General features: G+C 42.3%; 1 protein-coding gene across 8 annotated transcripts in view; it reads left to right on the top strand.

Annotated features, from left to right (window-relative positions):
- The window catches only part of epb41l3b (erythrocyte membrane protein band 4.1-like 3b), a 56,784-nt gene that overhangs the window by 28,094 nt on the left and 4,497 nt on the right, over positions 1 to 24,193 (top strand). For 3 of the 8 annotated variants that reach the window (XM_085390399.1, XM_085390398.1, XM_085390400.1), the window contains 19 exons: positions 2,838 to 2,942; positions 3,171 to 3,213; positions 3,332 to 3,407; positions 3,615 to 3,833; positions 5,710 to 5,797; positions 7,005 to 7,049; positions 7,687 to 7,839; positions 10,107 to 10,204; positions 10,643 to 10,818; positions 11,082 to 11,287; positions 11,687 to 12,271; positions 13,621 to 13,674; positions 15,222 to 15,287; positions 15,952 to 16,140; positions 16,854 to 16,913; positions 19,150 to 19,182; positions 19,357 to 19,428; positions 20,719 to 20,802; positions 22,521 to 22,619. In XM_085390399.1, coding sequence (XP_085246525.1) covers positions 2,838 to 2,942; positions 3,171 to 3,213; positions 3,332 to 3,407; positions 3,615 to 3,833; positions 5,710 to 5,797; positions 7,005 to 7,049; positions 7,687 to 7,839; positions 10,107 to 10,204; positions 10,643 to 10,818; positions 11,082 to 11,287; positions 11,687 to 12,271; positions 13,621 to 13,674; positions 15,222 to 15,287; positions 15,952 to 16,140; positions 16,854 to 16,913; positions 19,150 to 19,182; positions 19,357 to 19,428; positions 20,719 to 20,802; positions 22,521 to 22,619 — 2,451 coding nt within the window. Of the gene's footprint in view, positions 1 to 2,837; positions 2,943 to 3,170; positions 3,214 to 3,331; positions 3,408 to 3,614; positions 3,834 to 5,709; positions 5,798 to 7,004; positions 7,050 to 7,686; positions 7,840 to 10,106; positions 10,205 to 10,642; positions 10,819 to 11,081; positions 11,288 to 11,686; positions 12,272 to 13,620; positions 13,675 to 14,751; positions 14,788 to 15,221; positions 15,288 to 15,951; positions 16,141 to 16,853; positions 16,914 to 17,621; positions 18,327 to 19,149; positions 19,183 to 19,356; positions 19,429 to 20,718; positions 20,803 to 22,520; positions 22,620 to 24,193 lie in introns of all 8 variants that reach the window. The other 5 variants (XM_085390405.1, XM_085390401.1, XM_085390402.1 and 2 more) reach the window with 5 other exon arrangements.

Raw genomic sequence — 24,193 nt, 5'->3', positions numbered from 1 at the left:
AACTCCTCCACTTGGGGCAGGAACTCATCCCCAAGTGTGTGAATGTGTGTGTGAATGGGTGGATGACTGGATATGTAAAGCGCTTTGGGGTCCTTAGGGACTAGTAAAGCGCTATATAAATACAGGCCATTTACCATTTATCCCCGACCCGTAGTGGGCACTCCACCCTTTTCCGGCTGAGAACCATGGCCTCAGATTTGGAGGTGCTGATCTTCATTCCCAGTGCGAGCTGGAGGCCCTCACCCGATGAAGCCAACATCGGGTGAGGGTGCTAGATTGTAAAAACAGGAATTTTTAATCTTATTCAATTGTTTATCTATTACTTTACTACTTTGGTGTAGTATAAATGGTAATGGGGGGGGCTTTATTCATAGGAAAAGCTGTAAAAGTTCAAAATCTATACACTCGTTCACATTTTCCAACACCTTCCAGTGGGTCGAATTGGAGTCTGACATGGCTGATTCTGGACCCAGGGCCTTTCATTTGACACTCCTGGTTAAATGAATAACAATATTGTTACAGTGCAGTTTTCTGCTTAGAAATGCACAACATAGACATTTTGTGACACTCTGTGTTAAGAAGCAGTGCTTTTTTTTTTTATTTATATTTTTTAATTTGTGGGTGCAGAAATTTTACACCTACTCGGGACATTTACTTTTCTGCACACCTTTTTAACGAGTAATGCTACAAAATCAGGCTGTGTTAATCGATGCAGTGGCGTGCATGACACCTGCTTGATAATGCTCTTAATCACAGTAAAGGTGTCTCCATTTGTGCATTGTTTACAACAGTGACTAATACTTGCAATCACTATGATATAAAGCAGGAGACTAATAAGTTCGCTGCTTCCTGTAAGGCTTTTCATAGCAGCAGTTAAGGCACTAACATGACCAGTCAGAAGAATTTAATTTCAGCTTTAGGGGGAAAAAATGCTCTGTGTGCTCCTGCAGCTGAGGGTGAGCCGGACAAAAGCCAGGTCAGCTTATGGTGTTTAACACAGTAGTACAGCTGATGTCAGAAGACCCTCATAATTGCCAGGGAGTTCTTCTCCTCCTCCCAGTCCAGACTTGAAACTGGTCCAGAATGTCAGGATTTGACATTTTTATCCTCCTGACCTTGTAGTTTTCCAGCTCAATTTAATTTCCTCCTGTGGGGGGAAAAATGTCCGCACTAATCGTTTCCTATCATTTTCTATGACACAGAACAGCTGAACCGCTCTCCCTCACTTCAAAGGTTGTTGGAGGCAGAAAAACATCCCACACAATGTGTTGAATTGCTTTCAGTTAAATCATCCTTTCTCTAAAGGACATGAGAATTCATGCTAAATTTTGGCTTTAATTAGAGCTAAAGTGATTAGTCAGTGAGTCTGTTGGCAGGCAGTTATTTAGCCTATTTTGATAGTCAGTTAATCAAATTTAGTCTTTTATCTTTGTGAAATTATTATTGTTGGCTTTTGGACAGTCAGTTGGATGACACAAGATGCCTGAAGGGAACAAAGGCTCTGGAAAAATGTGTTGTCTAACATTTTATAGGTCAAGTAATGACTGAAAGTGTTCTTAAAATGACTAGATAACTCTAATTAAAGTAACAGATGAACCATAATGCATGGTTTGATGCACAATCAGTTTTTAATCCTTAGGAGTGTTTAACCTCTGTGACGGTCTCAACGGCCTGATTGATCAAGCTTTCACAATTTAAGATCAGTATACTTCTGATTTCTGGTCTTTCTTCTGCTAGAGAACTCCAGGAATACGTGTGCAGTACCCCATTAGCTTATTTATAGATATAGTTTAATGATTGGCAGCTTATTTGACTGATCTGAAAACCTCTGTTTGCATATCACAGCCATTTTTTTTTTTTTTTTTTTTTTTTGTCTGCGTCATTTAAGCCAGCCAGCTTTAAGTGTTGCATTAAGAGGAGATTGTCACAACCAGGCAGCAGTAGTCTGACATAACTGTGCTAATTCCCTCGGAGATGTGCTCATGCACACACCCGTTAGTTCTTTGTTTCACATCCAGGATGTATTATTGCATCCATGTGAGTGTGGCAGATAAATAGCCGTGTTCTGGATAGGTTAGGCTGTGGCTGTGGGCTTCAGCCGGTCCAAACGTGACGAGCTGGCATTGGTTTTGTGCAAGCAGAAGACGTCTGTGTCATGGCAACTCGGGCCTTAAAATATCCTCTGTGAGCTGGTCAAATGAGTCCTGGAAGTCCAACCTCTTCACGAGGGGGGGATGACAAAGCTCCAGCTGATGACGTCCAGCACTCAGATGTGCAGTCGATCGATGTAATGCATTCACGCAACCAATGGTCAGGAATTTGAAAGTGTGTTTATGCTTTTTATAGAGGAAATCGATCCAGAGTTGCCAGGTTGGTGGATTGTGTCTCCGGTACCCAGGCTTACATCACGCAGCAGAATAATAATAATAATAATTTGCTTCATTTTCACAAATTTATATTCATAATGGGGTTTTGCAGAGATGAGCTCACTTTCATTTAATTATCGAGATAACAATAAGAAGAGGACTTGAAGGGGAACGCAGTCCCACGGCAGCGTAAAATAGCTTTTTAAGCTGCAACATGGATTAATGATATTGCTTTATTGTTTGTGTTTATCATTATTTTGTGGGTAATTGTTAAGCAAATCAGGACAAATGAAGAGTTTGCATTACTGGAAAAACTCTTAAAAGAAATTACACAATCCTACTAATCTAATTCGGTGTGACTGTTTATTTTAAATGAGTTTCTGTGTTCTGTATGTTCAAATGTTTCACATCAGTATACCCATCAAATGACTCTGCATTCAACATGTGCTTTTATTCTTTTTCTGTTCACAGAAACGAGCCAAGGGCCAGTTCCTCTTTGATAAAGTGTGTGATCACCTCAACCTACTAGAGAAGGACTATTTTGGCATTACATATAGAGATGTAGAGAATCAAAAGGTACTTTTTTATTTTAAGGCAATCTTATTAACTAACATGTTGTATATTTTTACTTGGAAAGTGGTTCATCGACGGTAGGAAATGAAGTTAAATGTTTCTTTCAAGAAGACATTTATAAGATAACTGTTACATATGCATACCAGGCAGGATTTCCCCCTCTGAGTTCTTGGTAATTTGCTCCCAAATTAGAGATGATTTCATGTTTCATCTTCTGTGGTTGTCTCGCAGAATTGGCTGGATCCTTCCAAGGAGCTGAAGAAGCAGATCAGGAGTGAGTGCAGCAATCCAGTGAAGCTACCTGATTGTTATATCCTCTGAATTTCCAAGTGAAGCCTTTGATGTTGTTGAATGTTGATTTTTAATCATTTGATGTTCTGTCGATACCTCAGCTGGACCCTGGAACTTTGCTTTCAATGTAAAGTTTTACCCACCAGACCCCTCACAACTGACTGAGGACATCACAAGGTCTGTTTTGCTGTCCTTTGCTTATGTTCTTCTATAAACCTTTTATAGACTTGGATGCATAAAAATGTACTTCTAGCACTTAAAAATCTCAGGAAGTTTTCAAAGAAATGAGAAAATCCAGACATTAGATATGATTTTTTTTTTTAAAAACACGAAATTGCAGTTTTGTTTACATATATATTGTATATTTTGTCCTCATTCTCTCAGGTACTACCTGTGCTTGCAGCTGAGGGATGATGTAGTTTCAGGTCGCCTGCCCTGTTCCTTTGCCACCCACACGGTGCTGGGCTCGTATACAGCGCAGTCCGAACTTGGAGACTATGACTCAGAGGAACTCGCCAGCGACTACCTCAGTGAACTGCGCTTCGCACCCAACCAGACCAAAGAGCTAGAGGAGAAGGTCATGGAGCTCCACAAGACTTACAAGTTAGTATCTGTAGTGCTATTTATTAATAGAAAGAGTCAGAAGGGTGTCAAATAGTCCAGTGAATTTATTATTGGTGGTCATAAACATGTCACTTTAAATTTCTTCTGTGGAAATGACACATGACATGTTCGTAGAATGTTTTTAGAAAATATAAACTGCTTTTCTCGTCTCACTGAATGGATCGCATATGATACATAGAACATAAAAGGACTAGTGCTGTCAGCGTTAATCTCGTTAAAATGATGTTAATGTCGTTAGTGAGTTAGCGCGTTAACGTCAGTTTAACGAAATTAACGTTGACAGCACTAAAAAGGACCCATCATTTTTTTTCTACTAATAAAATGCTCTGTTTGCATTTAGTGATGACATGTGTGTAATAAGGTCCTCTGATCAAATTCTTCATAAATCTGAAGTTGAATTGCACATCTAGTTTTTATGTCATTATTAGGCCTTGAATCAATCTGTGAATCTGAGTGAACATTCACAATCTGACCTAAGTCTCTCTTTTGAGCCCCCTCATTCCCCTTTATTGCAATGATTTGTCTGTAATTTGATGCTGGTCCATTGGCTGCAGTGACATTTCCAGGATTAGGGTCTTAGACAATAGGGCTGCCACGATTTGTCGACTAGTCACGATTACGTCGACTATCAAAATCGTCGACGACTGATTTAATAGTCGACGCGTCGTTTGAAACTTTGTACGATCACAAAAGACGCAGGAATAAGTGGCAGGATTTAAGAGTGTAATAACGGACTGAAACAGAAGATGGCAGCATTGCATGTACAAGGATGTCAGCTACCGTTAAACCCCGAAGAAGAAGAAGCAGCAGCTGTGTCCCAGAATTCATAGCGCGGCCCAGCGCAGTTTCCAACAATGGCGGCAGCTAGTTAGTTTTAATGTTACTCTTATTATTCTTTCTGGGTCACAAAATAAACGTTTAACATATTTTCAGGCGAGAATGTAGCTGTGTAAACCTCAAATATCTGCTCAGTTTATCAGGACACCACATATTTTCAAAAGCGCTCCGACGTTTTCGGAGACATCTGTTACCCACTAGCTCGTTAGCGAGCCGGGGGCTAGGCTCACTAGCGCCGTGAGAACACCGGACTCCCCGCAAATCGTTTTCAAACCCACCGCCGTCTTTCGCTACTCAGGTTAAATATATATGAGTCACTTAGATAACTTAAAATGTTATTGTTTGGCTTTTTTTTTTTTTAGTATTTTATTTGTTCCTGAGTAAATCAGTTTGTCTGAGATTAAAGTTATAGTTTTTACACAGCTGAATAAACGTCAAGCAGACAGCTGATTATCAGAAGTGTGAGATGCTCCAGAATATACTCCAGTGTCCTGTTATATTTTAGATAGCAAGGAGTTTATTAAACTTCACCGAAACAATCTGCAAATTTCATTAAAATTGAATAAACTATCATCTTGTCTTTATTTTTAGTTAGCACAGACCTTAAACACTTAAAGCTGTAAGCTAATGATAGTTATATAAGAGCAGATGCTGCTGGTGCAATAAGCTGTAGTTTTACGTCTAATGGATGATGATCTGATTAGTCGACTAATCGCAAAAATAATCGGTGACTAGTCGACTATCAAAATAATCGTTTGTGGCAGCCCTATTAGACAATCTAAAAATGGATACACTTAGAATTCTCAATAGAACTTCAGCTAAAAACATCCATGAAAACAGCCTTTTTCCAAAATCTTTCAAGCTATAATCCTGCTAATAATCCATGTAGAGATTTTCTCTCTCTCTCTCTCGTCACATTGGTCAGAAAGGTTTAAGTCTGCTTTTAAGAAAAAAAGAGAGGTTTAAATCTCTTTGCCTTACGTGTTTATGTCTGACGTGCTCTGTTGTGTGCATTCAGGGGGATGTCACCGGCTGATGCCGAGATGCACTTCTTGGAAAATGCCAAGAAGCTATCCATGTACGGTGTGGACCTCCACCACGCTAAGGTAGCAAATCGCAACAAATCTTAAGTATTTATTTATTAATATTTCTTACAACACAATGATATATCAGTCTATAGAATTCAACCTAACTGGTTAATGTGAAGTCAAATGTGGAAATCGATTTAGTTGTTTTTTTTAAAGGTTAACCTGTGAGTTTTTACAGCGTGCTTCATTATACATGCAAACCAAACAGTAACTTTTTTCCCCTCTTTACAGTCGACATGTGCAAGAAAGCAAACAACCATCGCTCAGTCTCATATTTACTCATTAAATATGAAGTTAACATTGGCACAGAGTCTAAAAGTCTCTCTCCCACCAGTACATGAATATATCGCTAATTTACACAAATGAGAGGCTTCACCTTTATGTGAGGTTAGAATAGTCTTTGTGTAAAAGATGGACTTAGCTACCACGATATCACAGAGGCCTGAGATAAAAACACCAAAATGTAAAAACTAGTTATTTAATTTGTTACTATAAACAAAGAGGTGGAGCTGAAGGACTTTCACCTCGTCAGACGTGGTGGGTGTTTCAAAACAATTCATGTTTTTCAGAATGTGGACGTAAACTGTTTTTGGCGTTTTCTGTGTGAGGTCTTATACAAACACATCACCCATGCAGTCGGTATTGACGCTTGCTACCACAACACTGCTGCTTCAGACACATCATGGCTGCCACAGTAATGCCTCAATTTAACATGCCACCGCTGCTCCCCTGACTGACTGACATTGTGTCACTGTTGCCTCTCTGGGGATGGGATGGGTTTAAGAGGGGCGATAGGTGGGAGGGGGTCTGGAGCCCAGCTTGACTTGGATAATTTCCCATCTGTTTTATTCTACTGTCCAGATTGGATCAAATATGTCACTAGAAAACGGGCGGTAAAAACAGAGAGCTGGTGTAGGACAGCGGGGCCGCTGTTGTCATAAAAGAAAATTACAGCCATCAGTCTTCTTGATATGAATCTGTTATCAAATGTGCTTTGAAAGTCAAAAAAGGGTCTAGATGCACATGATGGGGAGGAAATTGCCTTCACAGATTTAGATCAGAATAGAGGAGATGACAGAGATGCGGAAGCGGCCTTGATCAAACGAGCAGACATCAATGCTCAGTGTTGCTTCTGTGAGTCACAGTTTTGATACACGAGAAAAAGATGTACATATCAGACCAGCATCCCTCTTTTGTCTTCTCTCCTCTCTCACTAAATGCAAAGTTGGTAGGGAATCTCTATGAATGCTTGGCTCCAGCTGAGGGAGAGGTAAGAGGCTGCTTTCCATGTGCTTTGCCCGAATGAGAGTGTGTGTCTATGTGGTCTCTACTTGTGCATGGTTTCCTTCAAAGGTGTCATTTTAAGCACCCCACAAATCACTTAAGGCTGGTTGTTCATGCTTTGGATCAGCGCCTGCCTTTTCAAAACGTCGTCATTCATTTTTACCTGCTCATCTCATGCTTTGTGCAGTGAAGAGCGTCATTTTTGTGCTTCATCCACCATTTCCCGAAACTTCACTGTTCCTTTTGCCAGTTGGAACCCCTTCAGTCTTAATCCAAACTTCACACAGCCTGCATAGAAGAGTTTAGAGTGCCATATGCCTGAATCTACTCTCCACCTGCCTGCTTAACCCTGTTATTATCACAAACCTGGCTCTTATCTTAAACTCCACTTTGTCCTGCTGTGCACCGTCACCTAAACGCCTCCCGTATATCCTGTAGAGTCTATGGAAGTTCATATTTTAGAGACCACAAAAAAGAAAAAGAAAACGGTGCCGTGGTCAGTGAACTTCTTTGTAAAGCTTGTCAAGGACTTTGTGTTAAATAACATCTTGTAAACAATATTTCAAACATAACGTATTTCCATATTTTGCTTTGTCGTGTGTTGATGTTTGTGTTGTTTCCAGGACTCGGAGGGTGTGGAGATTATGCTGGGAGTTTGTGCAAGTGGCCTACTCATCTACAGAGACAGGTTGCGGATCAACAGATTCGCCTGGCCCAAAATCCTCAAAATCTCCTACAAAAGGAACAACTTCTACATCAAAATCCGGCCCGGCGAGGTAAAGATACGTTATGAAGATACTGGAAATGACTTTCTTGCAGCAGCAAACATAAACTAGAAACCTTTTTGAAATTGTGTATCAGCTATAAAGACCAGTAATTTAAATTCTAACACGTGTTGTTGCCACTACATTCATAATACCCCATCTCTGCTATGTGTGCATTGTAGTCTGTAGCTGATTTATGTTGGAAATATGAATATAAAATTAGGGCAGGGAATTGGGTGATTGTAAAATGTGTCATTGAGATCTGTGGCAAAAGTACAGCACTGGGATTTCACTATGCTTAAACTAAAAAAATACATATTTATAGAGCACTTTTAAAAATCCACAACACAAGGACAGCAAAAAAGCAGTCATGGGCCTGATCGTGCCATCCATTATACGCTTTATTTGACTTGATTGCTAAGTCGAATGGTGGGATGGAGTTGGTGTGCACTTCCTCTTGCTTGGAGACTAAAGCAATATTCTGAAGAGCAATGGACCACTCAGCTGGAGTAGAGAGAGACTGAGTAACAACAACTTAGCTCTCAGTTGCCTGGCTGGGCGTCTGCATTCAGCCAGTAGCTACTAAAAACCCTGTGGCAGCAGTGGGTAGCACTTCTTCTGGACTTCATGAAACATCTCTAAGAGCTGATGAGTTTTTGAACAACCTCCAGGGTTAAGAATATAATGGAACCACTATATGTAATTTAGAGGCAGATGATTTTAACTTTGATTTATTTTTGAATGGCTGCACTTCTAAATATTGAATGCAGCTTTACCAATTATTGCTCTTAGCTTTTGCAAGTATTAAACAAAGTAAGGCATCTGCATTTAAACTAAAGCTGTCTTGTTTAGCATGTTTGTTTCAAAGGTTTTCAAAGGGGACACTAGATTGCACACAGTCAGTCAAACTTCAGGGATGTCAATCTGTCTGGTTAGGATATGTTAACCAGTGTGAATTCATTTCCTCTACCTTGGTGCACAGTGGCAACAACAAGACAAGCACCAAAAAAGAGAATTGTTTTGCGGGTGGTGGCAGCAAACCATTGCGCCTCCCGTCGTCTCTCCTGATTACTTTTGGTTTTCACTTGTGCCCTTGTCACTGCTGATAGCATGACCTGCTGGTACCTGCAGCCCTGTCAGGTTGCACAGGTAGTGCAGCTCCTCCAGGATGGCGCATCCGTACATGCTGTTGCAAGAATGTTTGCTGTGTCTCAAGAGTATGGACAAAATACCAGGAGATGTGCTCGTGCACCATTCATCCTGTTTCTCCTCACATAAAGCAGCAGATGCTTGTTGTGCAGCTGGGTTGAAGCTCTTCAGTCCAACTCTCCCTTAATAGCCCCCATTTCCTCACATCAGACAGCAAAAGTCTGTAGCCATCACCATTCCCTTTATGTGAGCTGTCTTGTTGTTGCTTCTTCAGTGCACTTGTAGTCACTTTGATTTGCACAAAAACAAATGAAGCAATGGTTTCTGCTTCACAGTGTCACCTTATTTTATTTATTTTTAGTAGTTTGCATTTACAGCTTAAAAATAGCAAACAACTAACAACAGTTACATTTAGAAGCAAGCAAGGTTGTAGCTCCTCGACAACGATACTTTAACATCAGCTTCCTTCTAAATGTGACAGTGCTTAGTTGCTGGATTTTTCAAAGTGCATGTACTTTTACTGCAAAGGGAATTAATTTCAGTGTCTAGAGCAACCGGGGAGAGCGTTTATCGGTGTTACACACACACACACACACACACACACACACCATCTGTACCACTGATACTCTGAGGAAACTTGACTCAAACGCCATCAAGCTTAACTTTACTATATTTAGTACTTTCAAAAGCTAACCGTAATAATGAAAGTGACTTCATGCAGTAATTTGACAATAAATCAACAGTTCAGTTACTGTTTCATGTATGAAAGAAGAATGAAACCAAACATTCCTAGAATAGTTGACATCAGTTCTTGCAGAAATCTCATGAAGTAGAGAAGAGCCAATAACTGCTGCTGCCTCTGGGCATCTAGCAATTACTGGCTAAGTTCAGCAACGCTTTGGGGAAAAAGAAAGTTGGGCGAATTTCCTTCTTTGTTTTCAAATGTTAATTTAAGTGAACACAATTCATTACGGTATTATCAAGCTAGAATGCAAAGCAGTTATCCTTTTAATTAAAGACAAATACCTTATAAAAACACATTAATATGATTAGGGGGAAAAGTAATGAATTGTGATTGTCAAAGGGATCTCCATGGTGACTCATACCACAGCATTTTGTCTCACTTGCAGTTCGAGCAGTTTGAAAGCACGATTGGTTTCAAGCTTCCAAATCATCGTGCTGCCAAAAGGCTCTGGAAAGTCTGCGTGGAACACCACACCTTCTTCAGGTAAGAAAAAGCAACAGACCTGTGATGAGAACACAGCATTGAGAAGTTTTAATTATAAATAATATGTGCACCTCGGCAGCTCAAGCTTATTCTCCACTCAATACCATGCATAATACATTGTTTCCCAAATGAATTTGTGAATCAGACATGTGATCGTACAGCTTTGTCGGCACAGATTTACTGCTAATCATTATACACGAATTCATGTCGTGAGAGAAGCATCGTCCAGACTCTTAATAGTTGTTGCCGTTTTGAAAACATGCGAAGTTTGTTCATTTAAGCAAAAAAAAAAAAAGGGAGGTTTTGAGTAGCGTGCTCAGCCCCACGGCTCTCTGGGGAATGTTCACTAAAGTAGCAGTTAGCGTTTCAGAGCACTATGCTTAAATCTGTGTTTTTATTTTTGGTTTGAATAATGTGAGTGTTGGTAACTTCTGACAGGCTCGTATCCCCCGAGGCACCCCCAAAGAAGTTCCTGACTCTCGGCTCCAAATTTCGCTACAGCGGCAGAACACAGGCTCAGACACGCAGGGCCAGTTCTCAGATCATCAGACCTGCTCCGTTCTTTGAACGCACCTCCAGCAAACGCTACAACATGTCCCGCAGCTTAGATGGAGGTGAGGTGTTGGTTTTTCAGAGACAGAGATTCTTGGATGTGTTTCTGTACAAGAGAAAGTTGCTATGCCTCAGGAAAGTGGAAGAAAAATATTTTCACCTGACTGTTAACGTAGCTGTTAAATTTTTGGTGCATGTTTAGCAGCACAGTGACAAATGCATAAAGGATATAATAGCAGCAATGTCCAGGAGCAAATCAAAGCTTTTTCACAGTGAATGACATGCAGTTGGCCATCACATCCATCTTTGTCCTCTGGTGTTTCAGCTCCAATTATGGAGAACCACGAGACCCTGATGAAGGACAATGCTGCTGACGGGGAAGCCAAAGTCATTGCCAAGGGAGACATTATCACCACTGTAACAACTGAGAAAAAAGCAGAGGAAGAGAAGGCTGAGGAGGGGGACGCTAAGAAGGACACAGCAGAGACACCAGAACCTGCTGCCACATCACCGCTCAGACAAGACACAAAGGTAAGTTGCTGTCCACATTTAGACTTCAAGGACTTCAGAGACATTGGATGTTTTCTGTTTGATTCAGAGAGGTGCTACACGTGAAAGACTAAGATTGTTTCTTAGAAGCTGCAGTTATTATGTTTTAAGCCCTTTCTGAGATTTTAATTTTGCTTTCTTTCTTAATAGACTTCTTCTTGGCTGATGAGAATTTCCCACTTGCTATCAGCTTAACCCTCTGCAGTAGACAAGGCCTAAATGCTTTTTCTCATTTTCTGTGCGCTTTACTAATTAGCTTTTCTTTTCTTGTTTTTCCTTTGACCCTCACACTATACTCGTGTGTGTGCTCATGCTTATTCGCCCCCTTCCTTTCCCCTACACACACACGGCCATCTCTTCATTGTCATTTCCCTCCGTCAGTGCACCCCTCATGCATTCACATCTGACCCCCTCCGTTCTGAGCTCTCGCTCCCTTCATCCCCCATTTCATCAACTAAAGTACGGCGCAGGCACAGGGAGAACGCCCGCAAGCGAGCTTCATCAGTCAGTCCAGTCAAGAGCAGTACCGGGTGCCGCCGCCGGCAAGCCCGCGCCGACCATAAAGCCGCCCTGCTGGAGGAGCAGGCTCTGCTTTTGTCAGCCCGCAAGCAGAGGCTGGAGCAGGGCAAGAGCCGGGGCGGCACGCTCTTCTCCTTCTCCCTGCACCTGCCCGACCTGTCGTCCATCCTAGATGAGGATGGCTACATCACATTCCCTGACCTGTCAGAGATGCGCTTCCTTCCTGAGTGTGCGCAGAACTTCCTCCCCATTAAGTCACCTTCACTCATCCCCTGCTTCCTTTTCATCTTCTTCTTCCTGCTTTCCACTTCCTTCTCTGTGCCCTATGCCCTCACCCTCTCCTTCCCGCTGGCGCTGTGCCTCTGCTACCTGGAGCCCAAGGCAGCCTCCCTGACCGCCTCCCTAGCCCAGAGTTACCATGACCATGACAGTTCAGAGGAAGAGGAGGTGTGTTTTGCGGACGCCTGTATGTTCCAGTACCCGCCCCTGGCTTAGAATGACAGTCCATGATATCGGTTAACCCCTTACCGTGTCCTCTGCCGTTTCACCAGTTCAGAGCCGACCTGGAGACTGTCTGTCCCAGTGTCTGTCAGTCTCCTACTTTCAGAACCTCATCTCTGCCCAGTCACATTCATCCTGTAGACTACATCCTCATCAGCATCACGAGTACACGGAGATGAACTTGCAAGTCTCACCATCTCATATTTGATGTATGTTTAAAGAGAGGGTTAGACACAAATAGTCAGGGACATTAAGAGCTTCTGAGCTGCTTCAGTGACAAGTTACCATGAACTCTCACTGAAGAAAAAAACAGTTCATCATGTGACTATTTCACTATCTGAATGAGCACATTGTGTTTACAGATTATGAGTATCAGAAGAAGTCACCTGTCTTCATTTAGTCACTAATCCTTCACCAAACCCCACAAAGAAAAACACGGCTTTTGTGGCTAACCCATCTCAGTGTTATCATGTACATTCAGGGCTTTTATAGATTAAACCGTTATCCATACCAGCTGCATGGGAACACATCCATATATATCTGCACTCAGTCTCTCTGCATTGCGTCCAGAAGAGCAGCACTAATTAAAATGAATCATTCAAACAGAACATCAGCTGAAAAGGGCACCGAGTGTTTCGGTGAAGAGGCTTGCCATGTGGAGTGCAAAGATGTGCTACCTTTCCCTCAAGCAGCACTCTTTGCAGTCACCAATTATGAGTGTAGTGTAATACACGCTGTGATGCAGAGAGACAGTGACCGATAAATGCATCCTAATCACCCCAGCATGCATGACGTGAGAGGAGGGGGAGGGCCTGAAAGTCAGGTTACTGTTCGGCAACAAATTTTTACTGTCAAGTGTTTTGTGTTTGTACAGTGACTACACAGCAAATGTCATATCCAAGTGGAGTGATTGACATAAACCAGGATGTAGCCTCTCGTAATCACAAATTTGTATTATTGATTTAAAATATATATATCAAATGTTACCCTGAAATGTCAAAGTGACTGACCGAAGGTTTCATCTTCCTCTGAGTCTGTTTTGCTTCTGCTTATTTTTCATTTGCTTTTTAACTGTTTGTTTTGTGGTTGTTCTTTTGCAGAACGTATCTGCAGTATTGTCTAATAATCTGTAGCTGACAGTGCAAACAGCCAATGCATTTCCATCTTCCCCATTATTGTGGCTATGAAGAATTTCTGTAGAGCATAAATGCAAATAGTCAAAAGTTCACAAGTTTGGTTGTTCTTGTTTTTCTTGCTTTCGACTTGGACCCATTTGGGTGTGTCTGTGAATGCAGACTGACAGCGAACAAACTGATTTTGCCTTTGATGGAGAGATGACCGCTACAGAGGTTTGTACACAAAGAAAACCATCATAATTAAGGCATGCAGGAAATACAGAATAAAAAGGAAAAGCAAGGAAGTGCCGGTGAATTATAGGTCTGGTAACCACTGAAACGTTTTTTGCGAAAATGCAAAAGTCGTGTATGTCGTGCTCTGGATCTTGTTATGCCATTTTAGTTCCTTCCCTTTTTTATGTATTAAAATGCATGTCACAGTATCTGCACTTTTATCTCTTTATCAGTCTTTTCTACAGACTCCATTAATACTGACTGTTGGCTAAGCCCTGCACCTGTTGCAGTGTCTGTTGATGATAGACTTTAATTTGTAATACCTAAAAACAAAAGCGTTTTTTAAACAAAGAGGATTTCAGACAGGCTTCTTGTGTCTGTCTGATTTCATCATCTGAAGTGAAAAATATTGCCAGATTCTGTTAGCTTAAGCTCCTGTAATACGCTCATTTTGGCCATAAAGGGGGAGACATAACCATCCCAAACTAATTTGGATGTTTCTATCTAATCGCTTCTGAAGTCTGGCAGCATCAGAAATAGCTGTTGCTAGAAGCTAATGGCTAAATACTGGTGGTTACACTTAAAGTCACAAAAGAGAGCTTTTTAAAGAAAAACTCATCACACAAGTCAACGTCCACTTGGTTTGTGGATGTTGGTAATACTTGTTCATTGATTTAAGAATAAGCTCAATAGCTGTGTAGTATAGAGCAGAGAAAGTCACTGTTTATTCAGTTTCTTCCACTTTTTGATTTGGAAAGTTGAAATGAAATCAGCTGCCTGATAAAACTTGCTGTCAGTCCTTTTAAACCTGTGGAAAGATCCAAAGGTGGACATGGCTGCAGTTCCTTGTTACATATTTTGTCGTGGACTGTAGTTGTTCAGAGCCGGGGATTAGCTAACTGTCAGTTTCTGTTCATTATCTTTACCCGTTCCTTCCCTCTCTTACCTCTGCTTGCTTGTCCTTGTTGCTCGCTTTCTCTTTCCCTTCACCTGTTTTTTCCATCTGCGTCTCTTCTTTAATAGCGCATTACTGTCTTGTCTCACTGTCTCTATGCTTTCCTCCTTACTTGCTGCCAGTCTGAAGCAGATGAGGACTCTGAGATGCGGACGCAGGTACACCGGGCTTGCTTCGCAGCCCTGCTCAGTGCATCACACCGACATCAGATGCACTGAGCCGCTCACAAATCAGCCATCAGTCATTTTGTTCAATCCATCTGCCTTCGCTTGCCTGTTGCTGCTGCTGCTGCTGCTGCTCACTATCATACCTTACATCAGACTCTTGCTTAAATCCACTGCGCAGACTTCTGCTGCTTTTTTGTGGAGTCGTGGTTATGTTTAATTTCCTGCTGTTGCTACACCCAGGACTCAGATTTCAGTTTTCAAGGTTCTTCATAACCTGTAACTTTTCAGTGCGTTGAAGCTTACCCTCATTTGTCAGTCATACTGTACAAACCGAGGCTCCCAGTTTCTCCTAAAACTATTTTGATTTTAATAAAGCATCTAATTCCCTTATTTACAGTTCCTCTCCCCCTTTCTTGTCTTTGCAGTATAGTTTCATAAGACGAGTAAAAGGGGAAAACGTTTTTATCAGACATAGTAATCTGATGCTAGAGGTTGGTAAGAAAAAAAATGCATGACTGAAATGTGCATGCAGGTTACTTTGGTAAGAGGAAACCTAACTGGTAATCGAAGTGGTAACAGATGTGTCTAACTGATGAGTGGCTGCTAGTATTTGAGATTTTGGGGAGTTAGACTTGCTGTGAGCATCCAAATGCATTCTTATGACAAAACAGGCTAAGTTGAAATAGGTCATTATTAACCTTGAATGAGATTTGGGAGTGTTCTTCTTAACTAAACCTATGAAACTAAATCTGTAAATCTCTGCATGAAACCAGTCCCCCCCGCCCCAGAAAATTAAGCTAGTCTTAAATGCTTCTTTAGCATTTCAGTACAAGCTGCTACTTTCTTAACAGCTGCCATGTGGGTGTACCTTTTTTTGCTTTTGTTTTGCGTTTTGTGCTAGCTGCTGCACAGGTAGCCTGGACACAGGCCTGTGAACAATAAGTATGAAGAGCCGAGGAAGCAAATAATGCAACTGATTTAGGTCTGCGGAAGTTTACGTCGCAGATCTTTTCCGAGCTGCATTTTATGCTGTCCGCGTATTTTTGGTAATTCTTTGGAAATGCAAGCTACCATTGCGTACATGAAGCATGGCCGTCGTTCCCTCCGCGCTGCTCCTGCCCTCATCATTGTATCACGGTTGATCGGCCACTTTAGGACACAGAGCCTCCGGCGGAGGTCGTCAAGCACCAAACCAACATCAGCGAATTGAAGCGTTCCTTCCTGGAGACCGACGGAAGCATCGCCACGCCCGGTCTGACAGAGTGGGAGAAGAGACTCTCCTCGTCCCCTATGCGCTCACCTAGATCGGATGAGGCACCAATGATAGAGCCGCTGGAGCTGGATGTAAGCTGCAGCACCACAGCAGACTGAATGATGGCATGTGTGTGTAGAGCATGACATCACCAAGGAGATTTCCTTTGGTTTTTTTTGCTTTAAAAAAAAAAAAGTAGTCAGTTCAGGATTTAGTGCACATTGACTCATAAAGCAGTAAATTTAATATTCATAATGAGCCTAGATTTTTATTTTTTCTCAAACGGTGCAAGTGTGGTCACACATTTTGCATCCCAAATGGTTTTAGTGCATATGAAAGGAGACGATGGGCACCTTGACAGAGGAGAATTATCTGTAAAGTTATTCAGAGCTGAATAAAGTTAATTTCAGTGAGTGTGTTTCTCTTTCCCTCTTATCAGCTCATGTCTTCGGTAACTGATTATCATATTAATTTGTCTCGGTAATGGATGATGAAGTCATTAATCAGTGGTGTGATTGTTGTGCTCAGTGACATGTGCATTTTTATCAGAGTTTCTCCTTTACTTGTGATGTGTAAAATTATCTGATGGACTTGCACAGGACAAATGAGCGGCACTAATTAAAGTCTGAAGACGAGTCACTGACAACCAGTGTGTCTGACTAAAAGGCAAGAAGGTGAAGGAGCTTTAGGATCCAGAGTTGCCACAATGGAACATGCGGTTCCACTGGTTCTGCCCGTTCTTGTATTTTTCTTGAATATATGTGACTTTCTTTAAATGTCTATTTATGTTTTGTTCCCTCTGCAGACTAAAGAAGATGAGCCAGCAGCAGATGAGACAAAAGAGGTGGAACCTAAAATCACTGAGGTAAGCTGCTTCCACTGAGTTAATATTGAACATGTGTGAGACTTGTTGTTTTTGTTTGTTTGTTTTTACTATGTGGAGTTACTTGTAGCTTGTGGTTCTTTGAAAGAACAGTGTTTCTGTCAATTTCTGCTTTTTTTTTTTTCCCCTCAACACTCTCTAAGCTTTCTTTGGCCGCTGTTTGAAAGCTTTTAAAACGTCCTTTTTGTCTTTTCAAGTTTAGAAACCGCTAAAGACTCATTAGTTCTTATAGTGACAGTACCTCTGTCTCTGCGGAGGGACACTAGAACTTGCAGCTCTTGGAGAAATTGAAGTGTGATTACTAAGAGCTGCAAATTGCCTGTGGTCGTTGAGAGTAGGACGCCGTTGTGGTGCAAATGCATGTTTTTTCCAGATTTGATTGTAGTTGAACAAACCATTAAACTGTTGTAAGAATTTAAATTGACTTGACCACATCCACAAAAGTTGGTTAGCAAATCACAGAAAAACAACAGAAGAAATCTCAAATTAAACCTATGGCCAGTGTTTAGGACTGCCCAGTCTTTAAATGTACTGAAATATGTAAAATGTTATGTTAAGTTTGTTTAGCAAAAGGTGTGTGTGTGTGTTTTCTCCTTGTGCGTTCTTTATTTCTGCTGTGTATTGGCTTTGTCATGTCCTCTGTCTACTAACTTGAACGATCCATGTCCAATAAGCCAAGTGTCTCCCCAGGCAGCAGGTTATCTGGTGAAATATGTGGTGGATAGTATGACAGCTGATGGGCCCACCTCCTCTGGGCCTCATGGGATTAGTCTGTCAACCACTATGGACGACGACGTCTTTATGGACGGGACCCTGAGGGAGGTGGAGGAGAAAACCCCTGAGTCCCAGGACGACGTGTCAGAGAGGTTGGTGGTGAAGGTCAGCCCCGGAGCTATGAGACAAGAAGTGTCCCAAGCCATCAGCGACAAGAAAGGGACGCTAATTATCCTGAAGGACGCCGAGGATAAATCAGACACTGAGGGCAAAGAGAAAAGTGCTGTCCCTGGAGAGTTTAAAGCTGATGAGCATGTAATGCGGATGGCTTCTAAAGAGGAAGAAATCCCCAGAGCAGACACTTCAGTTGTTACAGAAGCTCAAACTACAGCCGCCAAGATGCTGAGTCCGAAGGTGGAGATAAAAACAGACAGCATGACTCAGATTAAAGGCATTGACTCGCCTAAGAAGGCTATGGCATCATGGATCTCTGAGGAGGTGAAGACGGAGACTCCAGAGTTCATCAGTATGTCAACAAAGGAAGTAAAAGATATGAAGACTTCTGATGGACTACAGGAGAGAGCAGAAATCTTCACTTTCAAAGAAGTCCAGTCTGAGCAGTCAAAGTCCAGCCTGACTCAGATTACAGTTTCTGAATCTTCAACTACATCTTTAGTTGTGGTACTGTATGAAAACTAAAAGTAACTATTCAGTTTTGGCTGCCTCCCCTCATATCTCCACCACCACCACCCGCTGCCTAGCCCCATTTACTGCCTTCACTCCAGCAGCGACCAAACCGGTCTAATAACTCAAGCCCCGTGCATGGCTAACAGTCCCTTAACACCTAGCGTTTACACACATTCTTGCCAAACCGCTGGTTTCTTTTGCAGTCGGGCCCGCTGCTGCTTTTTCAGTGCAGCTGCTTTGGGTTTGTTTTTGAGTTTTGTTGACAGCTAACAGCTTGCCTTACAGTAGCAGCTAACTCCCGCAGCTGATAAAGGAAGAAATTGGGTCTCTGTCTGTTTCTACAGCTCTGCTAAGCGACACCATTTCTTTCTTTCGGTTCCGTTATCAGTTCCCTGAAAGCGGTGACTTCATAGCCCTGGCTCGGTGCCACTGCTGCAGCTTTCATCCTCCAAAATCCCCTCTGCCTCATAAACAGGTCGGGGGGGGGGGAATTGTATGGATCTACCCGAGAAGAGATTTCACTGTTCTTATGGAGCAGTTTTGAAAAGCAGATTAGTGGAAATTTGCTCCTAGTGGATTTAGTGATTCTAAAACCGGATTTTTGTTTAAAGGATTTAGGATTTGTCATAAGTCAGCACATTTAATAAGTTACATAATGGTATTCCATACAATCATTACATTATTTACTTTTCAGTCCCTTTTTTCCTTTTCCATGCTCTCTCCTTTGGCTCTTTAAATCCAGACTGTGACTTTTGACTGTTCCCTCTTCACCTCTCTCTCTCTGTTCTTGTGTCCATCCATCTTCCTGTCCCATTAGTCTACGTTGGAGTGTGTTTCCTCCTCTCAAAAGGTGACCACTGCTCTCTGGCCCTTACAGTAAATAAGTATTGGAACACAGGTTGTATGTAATTGTTGTACTGGTTGTACACGTGCTCATAACTAACAGTTGTTCCCTTTACAGGTTTGAATTTGCCCTGTGTGTTTGAATTTTGACATTATCTAATGATATAATTATCATTCACAGGCACCAGCTGGTCAGGAGGAGAAACCGGTGATAGAGACGGAGGCACTCCCAGCCAAGTCTGCAGGGCCATCGGTAAATATCCAGACCACAGAGGCTGTACAGGCCGAGCAATCGCACCCTACAGCAGAGCCACAAGCCATGAAAATGCTGGGGAGCTAAGCTTAACAGATGTAGAGGTGGAGGCACCGATGTTAAAAAATGGCAATGATGGGTTCAGATTTACTCTTCCTGATTATATTAGTGGTTATGGAAAGCAAGGAGAGCTGCCTTTAACAGAGGAGGAACCCGATGAAGAAAAAAATAAGAGGTTTTTGGAGTCTTTAGAAAAGAAGTTTTCAGCTTTTAAACATGCAGGGGAGAAGAAGCACACAGAAGTGAAGAACAGGGTTCAGTTCTCTGATGAGGTACAATTTTTCAAAGAAGAATTCCCCGTAAAGACAGAAGATGGTATGGAGGTGGATGAAGAGGTGGTGGAATGTTTTCCAGTGGCCCCTGAGTGTACAGAGGATGACTCAAAGAAACTTTCAGAGATGTCAAACCGTTTGCCGTTTGAAAAAGAGAAATATTACCATGTTAAGATGGAAAGCCCAGAAGATGAAACGGAGGAAGCAGAGGTTAAACCCTTGGCTGTAAAGAAGGGAGTACCTCACAAGTATGACAATAAAGAAGTGAATTAGCAAAAAATGGAAGAAAATGAGTCAGAAGGGAGAGGAGATATGATGGCATCAGAAGAAATTGTAGAGGGCAAAGCACTTGAAAAAGAAACTGAGGTGCGAGGCCAGACAAGCCCACACAAAGGGACTCTATCTGAACTCCTTAGGTCACACACACCAGCTTCCAATTCGCCTTCTGCTGTGCCTCGGTTGGAGGTAACATTGCATAAGCTTCAGACGCCTCAGCCTCATTATTACAGACTCACCATCTCCCCCCGCATCACGGCCCACCACTAGTAATCGATCTAGCTCTGCCAAACGCATGGATTTATTTCTCAAGCTCCTAACTCCGCAGTTTGTTGCTGTGCAGATCAGCTGACCTTTTAATTGATGTGGTGCACACACTTGATAGAAAACTTGTGATTCCCGTTCTTCAGTGTCCTCCCCTGCACTGGATGAGGGACTAACACATGACTGCATGCTCTTTTAGAGATCTGAGGCACTCTGTGACCATCCTTGGCTTAGCTTATTAGCATTATTTTAGTCAATGTGATTTACTTATTTTAAGAACAGAAGCACACAGTTAACAGTGAACACCTGTAGCATTTGATTTCAGGCATAACATCTGACTCAGGTAGGGTGCTTTTCATAATGCTGGTCTTCCCCTGCAGGCATTTATTTGTCCCTGTTTTGTGTATTTGTCAAACAGAGTCCCGACATTACCGCAGTGGCTACCAAAGACATGCCCGTGATCCACACTGAGACAAAAACGATCACCTATGAAGCTGCAGAGGTACATGTGACCACAATGTGTGACTGTCGTAGTTATTGGATGGCAGTGATGGAGGAATAGTGTACGAGTTGGTATAAGAAATTTAGCAGTAGCAACAGCAGGATTTGAGGTGAACTGACAATCATGTTGCAGAGCAGCACTCGTTCACTGAGTGCAGTGTTTGCATTTGCCTGGGAGGTCAAATATTAACCCGACTTTTAGCGCCATTTTGCTCCCCACTACCTCTTGTGAGAAATGTTTGTTTTGAAGCTTAAAGCTGCATTGTGTTCAGCTGCTAGCTTCTGACTATCATCTGCTTGGTGAGCAGCCAGCATTTAATGGAGAACAGTTATCAGAAACGCAAAAAGAAAAAAGGTACAGCAACTGCCTGCTGTGACAGCAGACGACCAGTGAGAGTGAGTCAAAACACTGAAGTTACTGGAAAGTCTGAGCAGTAAGAAATGAGATAAAAACACATTTTTGAAGCTTTGTAGAGCTGATGGGAACTGCAGCAGTTGGAGTTACTGCAGCTTTAAAGCTCAACTATAAATTTTCATGGATTAGCGATGGATTAAGTCAGCGTTTGTTAAATGGGGTACTCGCATCCCTTAGGCATGCTTTTAAAAGCTGCAGGGGGGTAAGTATGTCTACCTCTGCCAAGGATGTTATGTGATTGGTTCAGTTTGTTTGTTTGTTTGTTTATAGCAAAATTACTGGAAAAGTTTTGAAGGGATTTGCATTAAAATTTCACCAGAGGTGGAGCTTAGCACAACTTGGTGTGATTACCTGATGCAGTCAATCTGGATCCAGGAATATTTGGAAGGATTCTGTAACATTGCTACATGGGGCAACATTTAATTATTTATTTAGTACAAATATTACTGATTACTGGGTTACTGTTAAATGTGAAGTGTGTCACTAGTTGCTTTCCTGCCACCAAGAGAGACAAAGATTCTCACACAAGACAAACAGACTCACTGGGCTGAATAAACATGTCAGTGTTAGTACATTACTGCAGCGGTCCCCAACCCCCGGGCCTCGGACCGGTACCGGTCCGTGAGTCGTTTGGTACCGGGCCGCGAAAGTTGAGGCTCAGGTGTGAAATGTATGGTTTTTCAGGGTTTTTATCGGTTTTCAGCGTTATTTTGTTATCGTTTTTGTCGTTAACTCGGTTTTCCTGGGTCTTTTCGCGTGTGTTATGAATAAATCTTCTTTTTTTCGGTACCAGTACTAGTTTTATTTTGTTGTATTTATCCGCGACACCTTAAAGGCCGGTCCGTGAAAATATTGTCGGGCATAAACCGGTCCGTGGCGCAAAAAAGGTTGGGGACCGCTGCATTACTGGGAAAAATGAGAAGCACTTGATTAAATAATTGTGCATAATGTGTGGCTCACTTAAAACCACCAAGAGTTATCGTCTGACCTGCAGTTTGTCTCACTGTTTGTCTTCAGCTGCAGACTTGGCTGAAACACACTACCTGCACAGCAACAGACACACACAGTTATCTACTATATGGTGGGAAAAGTCAACATGTAGCAGCATGCAGCACAATCCAGATAATTTTCTCAGGAGTTAGTTGAGGCTGAAACGTAATTGAAAAAGAACTAAACGTGAATGAGTTTGAGCTTTGAGGTTTCCACTAATCAGTATTTATTGGAATTTAAAGAAGGTAGTACTGCTGCTGTGTTTAGATGGTTTTATGTGCAGTGCTCATGTAGAGTGTTTTGTGTATCAACAGGTTGAGACTAACGGTGATGCAGACCCCGGAGTGTTGCTGAGTGCTCAGACGATAACCTCAGAGACCACCAGCACCACGACAACCACACACATCACAAAGGTCAGGGCACATCTGTTGTTGCTTTAGACCAGGGGTGTCAAACTCAAATACACAGTGGGCCAAAATTCAAAACTGGAACAAAGTTGCGGGCTAACATTAATATTTATTGAAAAAAAAAAAATCTTCCTCCAGATATAAGAATGAATCTTTTCTTATGGACTCAAACAGGTTTTGCTGAAAAACTGAATATGGAACAAGCAAAGCTTAATATTAAACAATATATATATATTAGCTGTATAACACCAGTAGGCCAGCTCTAATAGTAATTTGGTATGGCTTCGCGGGCCAAATGTAATTAGGCTGCGGGCCAAATTTGGCCAGAGTTTGACACCTATGCTTTAGACTCTTCACGCTTGTTGTACATCTGAGCGTCTCTCTTCTTTCTGGCAAGTTTCAAACCTGAATCGCTGAATAAGCCGGGAAAGTGTTCTCATCAAGTGATCGCAAGTGTGTGCCTGCCCAAGGGGATGAAAACAGATGCATATATCCATCCCCTGGTTTTTATTTTCATGAGTTATTACAGTTTTGTTTTTATCGGTGCTTTTAGTATTGTTATTATTAGTAGTAGTATTATTATTATTATCATCATCATTAGTATTATCATCAGCTGCTTAAGCTACAAAAAAGGCCAAACAAGTTCAGATACCTAGATTAAGACTTTCTTATGACGAGCTGACGGGAGTATTGCAGTGACTGGCTCAGCTTCGGCGCCTAATAAGCTCATCACTGGACCCACTTCAGTTTGCCTACCAGCCTGGCATTGGAGCGGATGATGCCGTCATTCACCTCCTACATCGTTCCCTCGCTCACCTGGAGACCGCTGGAAGCACTGTGAGAATCATGTTCTTTGATTTCTCCAGTGCCTTCAACACCATTCTTCCCTCGGTTCTAAAGGACAAGCTGGTGAACTCTGGAGTGGACCATCACCTCACTACCTGGATCCTGGACTACCTCACCGACCGACCACAGTATGTGAGGACTCAGGGCTGTGTGTCGGACAGGGTCGTCTGCAGTACCGGGGGCCCCACAGGGAACGGTTCTGGCTCCGTTCCTCTTCACCATCTACACTGCAGACTTCTCCCACAATTCCACCCAGTGCTTCCTGCAGAAGTTCTCTGATGACTCTGCAATAGTCGGCCTCATCACTGATGGGGACGACAAAGAGTACAGAGGTCTGACCCAAGACTTTGTGGACTGGTGCCAGCTGAACTACCTCCAGATCAACGCCAGTAAAACCAAGGAACTGGTGGTAGACTTCCGCAGGCACAAGCATTCTCCACTGCAACCACTGAACATCCAAGGTATGGACATTGAGGCTGTGGACAGCTACAGGTACCTTGGTGTTCATCTGAACAATAGACTGGACTGGACTCATAACTCAGACGCCCTCTACAGGAAAGGGCAGAGCAGGCTGTACCTGCTGCGGAGACTCAGGTCGTTTGGAGTGGAGGGCCCACTCCTGAAGACCTTCTATGACTCTGTGGTGGCTTCTGCTATCTTTTATGGTGTGGTCTGCTGGGGCGGCAGCATCTCTGCTGGGGACAGGAAGAGACTGAACAGGGTGATCCGAAGGG

The sequence above is a fragment of the Rhamphochromis longiceps genome, linkage group LG18 (genome assembly GCF_057381845.1).
Source record: "Rhamphochromis longiceps isolate RC_006_pf linkage group LG18, R_longiceps_female_GT1.1, whole genome shotgun sequence".
NCBI classification, from domain to species: Eukaryota; Metazoa; Chordata; class Actinopteri; order Cichliformes; family Cichlidae; genus Rhamphochromis; species Rhamphochromis longiceps.
The sequence above is the reverse complement of the archived record's forward strand: the minus strand, read 5'-3'. Positions and strand labels throughout refer to the sequence as shown.